At 41.1% G+C, this 9,805-nt stretch overlaps 1 protein-coding gene across 5 annotated transcripts in view; it reads right to left on the bottom strand.

Annotated features, from left to right (window-relative positions):
* Positions 1-2,406: 2,406 nt before the first annotated feature.
* Cdkl4 (cyclin dependent kinase like 4) overlaps positions 2,407-9,805 on the bottom strand; it is a 47,978-nt gene continuing 40,579 nt past the window's right edge. For all 5 annotated transcript variants that reach the window (XM_048353072.1, XM_048353073.1, XM_048353074.1 and 2 more), the window contains 2 exons: positions 7,671-7,805; positions 2,407-4,537 (listed from right to left, as the gene is read on the bottom strand). In XM_048353072.1, coding sequence (XP_048209029.1) covers positions 4,436-4,537; positions 7,671-7,805 — 237 coding nt within the window. In that variant the 3' untranslated portion in view covers positions 2,407-4,435. The remainder of the gene's footprint in view (positions 4,538-7,670; positions 7,806-9,805) is intronic.

Below are 9,805 nucleotides of genomic sequence, written 5' to 3'. Positions count from 1 at the left end.
AGACAGAAAGAAAGACACAAAGAGATGGGGCAAAGAGAGAGATAAATACAGACATGGGGAAGAGAAAGACACAGAGACAGAGAGGGGAAGATAGATGGAGAAAAAAAGATAAAGAGGAAGATAGACACTGACCTGTCTTATCTATCTATCTATCTACCTACCTACCTACTTACCTACCTACCTACCTACTGGCTCATGGCTAGATCATACACACAAAGCTTTTATCTTGGAATTGTTAATGAACATCCCCTCTAAAAAGCCCCTTAATAAGAGACATGGCCAGGACATAAACATCTTGTGCTACAGAGAACCACACAAATTTGGAGCTTTGGGAGCCTAGAAACACTTAGCTAGTCTATGCTATTATTTTACAAAGGAAAAGACAAAAGCATGGGAGAGGCATGTGTATCTTGTCAAGAAACACATGTAACCCAGGGTTGCAAGCCAGGCCTAGAAGCCAAATGTCCTAGTTCCCAGACCAAATGATCTCTCTATTAGTCTCTGCTACTTTTTAAAGCCTCTGGTCTTTTAAAACAAGAATAATATTATTTAATGATTTTAACAGAAAGCAAATATATACTCAGAAATTAACTTTTTAGTGGCATTTTATCTTTATATTCTAACTACATGCATTAAGAATCTGCATCTAGCTGGGTGCTAGTGGCTCACGCTTGTAATCCTAGCTACTCAGAAGGCCGAGATCTGAGGAGTGTGGTTCAAGCCAGCCTGGGCAGGAAAGTCCATGAGACTCATCTCCAATTAGCCACCAGAAAACCAGAAAATTAAAAAAACAACACAAAAGGGGTGTAGCTCATGTCATAGAATATTTGTGTAAGGCTCTGAGTTCAATCCCTAGTAACTCAGAAAAAAAAAGAAAAAGAAAAAAAGCAGAAGAGAAGGAGAAAGAAGAGAAGAGGGAACTAGAGGAGGAAAAAGAGGTAAAGGGTTGAATTCTACCTATTCAAGTTGTTCTCAAACCAGGATTGGAAACAATTGATGACAAATGATTAAAAAGTACATACTTTTTGAAAAATTGTAATTCTATAGCAAGTAATCTACAAAGGAACACAAGATATCTTCAGAACTTATGGCTTAGCATGCAAGAAGCCCTGGGTTTGATTCCTCAGCACCACATAAACAGAAAAAGCTGGAAGTGGTGCTATGGCTCAAGTGGTAGAGTGTTAACCTTGAGCAAAAAGAAGCCAGGGACAGTGCTCAAGCCCTGAGTCCAAGCCCCAGGACTGGCAAAAACCAAATAGCTTGTTATAGCTATATGTCTTGTAGCTTGGGAAATATATGAAGGACAGTGATATACTCCAACTCAGAGAGAATTTTCTAACCAAAGGCTTGACTTTTACCCTTCTTACACCATCCTTCTAATCCCAAGGGTAGAAGGCTTCATGTCCACAATTCTTGTTTGTTTGGTTTTGTTTTTGTTGCCAGTTGAGCCACAGCACCACTTCTGGACGTTTTCTATATATGTGGTGCTGGGGAATCAAACCCAGGACTTCATGTGTACGAGGCCAGCACTTTACCACTAGGCCATATCCCCATCCCCTCATGTTCACAATTCTTAAATGATTAAAATAACCCTCAAAAAATGACTGGCTGAGAGAACTTGGTGGATGGAGAAGTTGGACCAATTCCATTTAAATATTCCCTGGATTGAAACAAAGACTAAATAGGCAAGCCAAACATCAGGCTTCCAGGGCTGTGAGAAGTCAATGGAGCTCTGATAATAAGTAGCGTGCATTTGAAAGATCTGCAAAGTAAACCACAGACAAGAAGTACAGAGGCCAGTGGATGTGCATGTTCTGCAAGGTTGGGAGACAGGAAAGCAGCAAAGGTTGTGCAGGCAGAGGTGGGGTACAGAGGAGCCTCAGGTGTCATTGCTCTCCATGATGGCACAGTATTTGAATAGTGATTTATTAGAAGGCTTAAAGTTGGCAGGAGTGAGATAAAACCTAGGTGAACCAGAGAACGTATGAGACCCTAACGGACGTATGTGGTTTCCACATTGAGTGGGCTTCTCTGATGAGCCTGGGGAAAAATTATTTGCTGAAGGTTAGCTTCCTAGAAGCCTTGCTGAATGGAGTTATTAGATAAGGAGGTGTGATACCTCCAAGGGGCTGAGAAGTGTCAGGAGATCTGTGTAGCCCCTGAGGTGAGATTCACACTTATGACAGGAAAAAGCTACAGCCTCAAGATTCGACCCCCTCCCTCTTCTTCCCCCCGCCCCCCCCCAACCCTATGACATTGGTGGCAGAATTGCTAGGAGACAAAGATCATTTTTCTTCATGGTAAAATGAAAACATGGCTGTGTGTGAATATTTGTCTAGGGTTACATGCGTTTTCTCCTCTCATCAGTGAGATATGGGGTGGTAGTGGTAGGAGGTGAAAGAAAAATGATAGTTTGAATTAATTCTTTATTTTTAAAGGAAGAAGAAGACACACAATAAGTTGCAGGCCTAATGCATGGGAATATAAGGCTCCAATTAAGTATTAAATGAAAGCAACAATAAGGGAAGACCCCACTAACTTCTAACTAGTCAAGACTCTACAATTGTTAGAAGCATAATTGCAAGCAAAATGGGTGTTGGGCCATGTGCTGCTTTCTTTCTTTCTGTACGTGTGTGTGTCTGATTAGGTTATATAGAGGAAGGCATGTATAATATATATATGCACATATATACACATACATACATACATATATATATTTAGGAGAGCTGGGACAGTTTGGTAAAAAGGCTTAAATAAATAACCTACTATGAATGCTAAAAATACATCTATGCTGCTTTTCATTTTCTCTTCTTTCTTTTCCTTGCACCTGTGGTGCCATCCCATTAAACATGTAAGACACGTGCACATGTGAAGAGGCACACTTGATAATAAGATGAAAAGCAGACTCTCTAGCTTATACTTACACTAAGAATGTTAAGTGGCCAAATAAGCCCACTTAAAAAAAAATCCTTGTGAGCAAGAAATTATTGCTTATCTCCCCCAATTCATTAACTCATTAAATGGATTCTCCAAATAACAGAATGAGATTCTCTGGAAGTTTACATAGCCATGTTTATAAATGCAATAGACTTTTAGAGACAGACATTGGGTGTCACTGCTTTCTTAGTAACACTAGATGTTCTCAGTGCCAAAGACTTTCCAGAATGTGGTTTTTCAAAAATTGGCAGCATTCAGGTGAGCATGCCAATCGGAGCAGAAAAGAGTTAACAAAACCCTCTTCATTGAGTAGTAGACAGCTCTGAGCTGTTATTCTTCATGGCTTCTTTGTTAGCACATTGCAAGTATTTAAACCATTTTTATTCATTTTTAGATGCTCAGGATAAAAGGCATCTATTGTGATGTTGCAAAATTTGTAACTGTGTGTGTGTTAAGCTTGACATCCACAAATATACACACATCATTCCAGGTCCCCCATTGAGGTGCTGGCCTCGTTCTTTCTGGTAATAGGCATAAAATTAAATTAACTGAAAGGTCATCTTAGTGCTCTTATAAGCATTCATAAACCCAACCTGATTGGGGCACACTGAATAGTTTAGGGCTGCCCAGGTTCTATCCTTAGAGCCCGTGCATCCTACATTCTACCCATAGAGGTCATGGATACCAGTGGTGGAGTTGGGGGGGCGGTATTTGAAGTGAACTATTAAGACAGCTCTCCCATTAGGACCAGGTTAGGTACTGAGGTGATTTAAGCTAGGAGAAAGGGGCAAGGAATCATGATGGCCCAAGGACAATTAGAGCAGACAGTCAATTATTCAAGGGTCATGTTGTTTCTCCACTATTTTCTATGTATGGATTTTGTATGGAATTTTCTCTAGCTGTCTTTAAAAATAGAATCACCAACGTGTCATGAGACAGAGAAAGTAGAGACTTGCTCTGGAATTAAGGGATAAATCTAGATGACCTTTAAGTTTCCCTTCCTCCATCATTATAGCAACATGGGATATGCCAGCAAAGCTCAACAGTCCAGGTACAATGAGAGTGAATTAACAATGTGGGAACATAATGTCATGCCCTACACAAACAGCAGTTAGATCTGATACCGCTTTCAGATATTATGTGGTCAGCTGAAGTAAGATGATCCATGTAAATCTTTTTCCTAAGTCAAAGAAAGTATAAGCCCACAAATTCTTAATATAAATTGCCTAAGGAGGGGCTGCTCTGATGAAATTGAAAATGTCTCCTCCATATGTGCAGTTTCAGGCCTGATAACATTTAAAGAAAATGTTCTAAAAGATAAAGTTGGCATGTAAAAAGCACAGGGAAAGGACTCAGCAATGATCAGAGCAAAACAATTCTAGAAGGCATCTTAATTTTCATATGGCTCATTTGCATTTGAAACACTGAGAATTCCTATCTCCCTCATACAAAAATATGTACATATTAAATGACTTTGCACTTGAAAGAACGTTTTTTCCTAAATGTTTGGAAGATGATCAAATTTTAACGGGAGCACTTGTTTTCTTCCATCAGGTGTGGGGGAGATGTGGCTTCCTGGTATGAGAGGCAACAGTTGATTCTAATAGCAGAACAAGACAAAAATAAGAAAGTAAATTGAAAATAATTCCTCTGGGTACAGTTGAGTTAAAGGGAGTAAAACAAAGATACATATCACACAAAGATGTCAAAAGACATCAATTTTACAATTATGCTGTTAATCTTTCCAAATTGTGATCCTCTGCTACTTGAAAATTGGGTTCTATCAGTTATTCCAGGATTCTCATGGCTGTACTATTACTTACCTCAACACATTCCTGAGTATATAGTTAGCCAAAAGGACAGCTCTCCACCAGCTCTGAACAACAGTTCTAGGAGGCAACATTACACCCTTATCCACCCTCCCTCTTTTTGTGCCAGTACTGAGGCTTGAACTTATAGCCTCACACTCTTCTTTAGCTTTTTGGTTCAAAGATAGCACTCTACCACTTGAGTTACACTTCCACTTCAGAATTTTGGTAGTTAACTGGACATAAGAATCTCAAACTTTTCTGTCTGCACTGACTTCAAACCTTAATACCCTGATCTCAGATTCCTCAGTAACTAGGATTACAGACATAAGCCCTCAGCTTCCAACTTTTAAAAGCTAGTATGGCAGAACAGAAAAGGCTTCAAAAATCTGCTTCCTGGGGCTGGGAATATGGCCTAGTGGCAAGAGTGCTTGCCTCATATACATGAAGCCCTGGGTTCGATTCCCCAGCACCACATATATAGAAAATGACCAGAAGTGGCGCTGTGGCTCAAGTGGCAGAGTGCTAGCCTTGAGCAAAAAGAAGCCAGGGACAGTGCTCAGGCCCTGAGTCCAAGGCCCAGGACAGGCAAAAAAATAAATAAATAAAAATCTGCTTCCTATCACTGTAGACATGGGTCTTAAGAAGGCTAGAAGCCATCACTTGGAGATCTAGAAGTGGGATCTAGGTAGAAATATTAAGTTACAAAGTGAGACCATCCGGAGAAGGTCTTTCTGAGATTTTAAGTTTATTTTCTCATATTTCTAGGAATGTCCTCAAAAGATCAGGACCGGGCTGGGAATATGGCCTAGTGGCAAGAGTGCTTGCCTCCTACACATGAAGCTCTCAGTTGGATTCCCCAGCGCCACATATACAGAAAATGGCCAGAAGAGGCGCTGTGGCTCAGGTGGCAGAGTGCTAGCCTTGAGCGGGAAGAAGCCAGGGACCGTGCTCAGGCCGAGTCCAAGGCCCAGGACTGGCCCCAAAAAAAAAAAAAAAAAAAGATCAGGACCATTGTCTTCCTCTTGGCTTTGTTCTTTGGGGATCTCATTGGTGGAGAGCAGGTTGAATGTGGTTTCATGGTGGTGCTCCAAGGGGCTAACCAAGTGCAGACGAGGAAGATGCAGTTTTCTAAGAACATGACCCAGTCATTACATAATCTTGGTAAATGGGATTACCAAGTAGAGCACGCTGCACTTTTGTTATTGCTCCTTTTTTTTTTTTTGTCCCTGGGTCTTTGTAAGGCCTTCTGGGAAAATCCCTGACTGGTACTCATGTGGGGAAGGGGTAAGATGGTGGGGTGGAGCAGTTCACACTAAGGAAACAGTAGTACCACTGTAGCCTTACAGAGTTAGCAGGGAGCATACCAGCCTCTTCAGGGCCAGTGTGAGGACAGATGTGATACTGGGTAGAAAGTGAATCAGGAGGACCTGGGAACAGGACAAGAGCACTGCTGCCTCTCTTAGGCCTATGGCAAGAAATGGGAGAGGTTTCTAAAGGGCAGTGACCTTTTACAACAATTCACACTGGATTTCAGGTGCTACCTCAGTTTATTTAAACTTTGGTTATTTAAGTGTAAACTGCATTGGGTTTGGTTTGCAAGAGATGAACAGTGAAAGGTAATAGAAAATGGAAAACAAAAAATTTAACATTTCATTTTTCTAGTTAGTTTGATCTTTTGCAACAAACTTCTACTTAAACTACTAAAAGGTAAGAAAAAAGCCCTTTTTAGGGAAGGCATGCTAATAATCTAATTTTTGGTCAGATAAGTGATCAAAAAGCTAGATTAAAAGTGGAGGATTAAGCAAGCATAGCAAGTGAAAACTGTTAGCTTCTTGAATTGAAAATTACCATTTTGATTCATTAATAATTAACATTTAGTTATGTGAATAATATTTGTTAAGTCCTTTCTCTATATTGTCTTAGGTGGTGGGTTTACAAGATGAGAAAAGAAAGCAAAAACAAAACAAATCCAAATAAACCTACTTTCATGGAGTTTGTATTTCAACCTCAAAGTTTTTTGAAACCAAAGGGCAATCACCTGAAAAACAGCAGAAATAATGCTGTTGTAACAGGAACTGTTTTGTTCTGCAATATTGGTTCATTTTAAGACAGAATTTGGTTTCCAGATGTCTGGCTTCATTTCTTTCTATATGGTAGAGCTTGTTGTTGGTTTCTAGGAAAAAACTAAAAAAAGAAACTTGGCTGCCTATATGGGTGAAAAAAATGGAAGAGTCGAGTTTCTTTTCCCAGAAAGGGACTACAATTCTTTTGCAATGGTGGCAAAACCCAGTCCTGTTGTAATTAGTTGTTTTTTTTTGTACAAAGTTACTGTGTCTTGGGTCTATAACCTAGTGGTCTATACAAAATCTGTGTATTTAAGAGTTGTACAACCATTTGACTTAAACACAAAGTAGGTGTGGTGAACTCCTTTAGTCCTGGCTGCAAGAGAGGCTGAGGTAGGAGCATCACCAGAGTCCCAGAGACTAGCCTGGGCTACATAGTGAAATCCCAACTAAAAAAAAGTGGAACAGGGAACTGATTTTTCATGCTTGTAATCCTTGCTTCTCAGAAGACTGACACTTGGAGGATTGAGGTTCAAAACTAGGTGGAGAAGAAAAGTCTACAAGACTCTACCTCCAGCAAAATGCCACACTAAAGGCATGGCTCAAATAGTAGAGCACCAGCCATGAGCTCAGTGTGAGACCCTGAGTTCAAGCCCTAGTACCATCACTACATAAAAAAGGGTAATTGAATAAGATTGTGCAACAATCTGGATATTTTCATAGTTCTAGGTTTTATTACATCATCAATATTAAGATAAATACAACTAAAGAAGAAAAAAAAGTGTTGGTGTCTACCTTATTTCACTTAGAAAGGTAGAAAAACATTTTTTATAGCACTTTAACTTTTGAACAGTGGTACCTGCTGACGCCTTCTGTTTCTTCCCTCGTTACGTGCTTTTCTTTTCATTTGATCCTCTTGGAAGGGATCAAAGTAGCTGCTTTCCAGGAGCTGTGCACAGGTCAGTCTGTCATCTGGATTCATCTTCAGACACCCCTTCAGAATAGAGAGAAGCAAAATAGATAGTAAGAGAAGGGCTATACTGGGCACAGGTGGCTCATGTTTGTAATCCTTAGGATTACAAAACTGAGAGCTCTGGGGGCTGAGGATATGGCCTAATGGCAGAGTGCTTGCCTCTTATACATGAAGCCCTAGGTTCAATTCCCCGGCACCAAATATACAGAAAATAGCCAGAAGTGGCACTGTGGCTCAAGTGGCAGAGTGCTAGCCTTGAGCAAAAAGAAGCCAGGGACGTTGCTCAGGCCCTGAGTCCAAGCCCCAGGACTGGCCAAAAAAACAAAACAAAACAAAACAAAAAACAAACTGAGATCTGAGTGAGGATCATAGTCCAAAGCCAGTTCAGGCAGAAAAGTTTGTGAGACTATTTCGAATTAGTCAGCAAAAAGCTGGAAGCATAGTTGTGGCTCAAGTGGTAAGAGCTCCAAGACTTAAGCAAAAAAGCTAAAGGACAGCACCCTTACCCTGAGTTCAAGCCCCAGGACTAGAAGAAAAAAGAAAGGGGAGGCTTAGTTTGTGATTTTGGCCTAAACCGAGTATTTATTTGATAGAAAGTCATAACTAATTACAGCTGCTCTTCTTTTGCTCCCTCAGACTTAGAGAGCAGATGATGCACACTGTCTCTGGAAGGGTCACATCAATGACCTCTTTTAGTCTCTGGCCAAAGTTAACCATTTATAGGAGCCTTCAGCATGGCTCGCTGATTTTGCAGGCATCACAACCACCCAGGACTGGTTAGAAATTCATATTCCCCATCCTACCCTGTATCTGCCCAATGAAAAGCATTGGCAGGGGCCCGTCCACCTGTGGTTCCCAAGCCCTCTGTGTGGTCCTGATATTTACATGCTCAAGTCCAGGCACTACTGGTATGAGATGGCTAAGGAAGGGTGAACCTCCGCAATGAGAGAGAACCTAAAGTGGGGAGAAATTGAGCTCTTTTTAAATGCAGGAGTCACCAGAGGCTGAAAGGAAAAGGTGGCTTTATGACCCTTTGTTCTAAGTCTGCGGCTGAGAGGAGAAAAGCACGCTGTCAGTGGAGGGGGCATCAACTGTCCTCCCACACAGGTTTTCTTCTTTCTAGTACTTTCACTGCAGAATAAGTCTTTTCCCATCAGTAAAGACAGCTTATGATCTATAAAGAATTGGGGCAGCTTTGCAGCAACTGGCACAGATGACTTGAAATTTCTTGTCTTTGTTCATAAAAGAGAACCAGGGCTCCAAACATGACTCACATTTTAAGGAATCCACATATCCAGATTGCCCTGACCGATGGCATCTGCTCTTACCTCCAGCTGAGCTCAGATCTGAGATCTGAGGAGGCTGCCTGTACCTAAGCAGCATCTCCTGCCCTTGGGGCAGTATCTTCTTAGTCCTATTCAGCCAGAAACAACCCTGCCAGCATAATCAGACTTATTTGCCCCTTTTTTTTTGTCTACAGCGGAGTCCAAAGTTCACCCCTTAATTAGTAATCCATGCCATATATTAATTGCTACTGTCAGATCTCTCACTAGGACAGCATGAGGGTTTGAATGCAAACTGTGGTAGTTTCTTTTTTTCCTGGGAAATGGGATGTTATTTATTTATTTTACAGGGTCTTGCCATGTAGCCAAAATTCACTATGTAACCCAAGCTGCCTCAAAAATCTTGGTCCTCCTGCCTCAGCCTCCTCAGTGCTGGGAATACAGTTATGCATCACCATGCCAGGCTTGCAATGGGTTCTGATGCCATCATTCCACTTAGGTGGCTCTTGTTATTAACACTGGTGATCTCCCTTCAGTCTTTATTTTGTTGTTGTTATCATTTTCTGGTACTGAGGCTTCAGCCTGGGACTTCAGACATGCTAGCACTGAGCACTGTTGTGATACTCTTCCTCCATATACTACCCAGTAGTTATCTTAGATAACTGGCTAGGTCCTCCTTGAAATTCTTCGCCTTCTTTGTGGCCTGACTTTACTTCTTCCAGTCTCCTGACTACAATT

This window comes from Perognathus longimembris, chromosome 8 (assembly GCF_023159225.1).
Source record: "Perognathus longimembris pacificus isolate PPM17 chromosome 8, ASM2315922v1, whole genome shotgun sequence".
In the NCBI taxonomy this organism is placed as follows: domain Eukaryota; kingdom Metazoa; phylum Chordata; class Mammalia; order Rodentia; family Heteromyidae; genus Perognathus; species Perognathus longimembris.
This window is presented reverse-complemented; position numbering and strand designations above follow the sequence as displayed.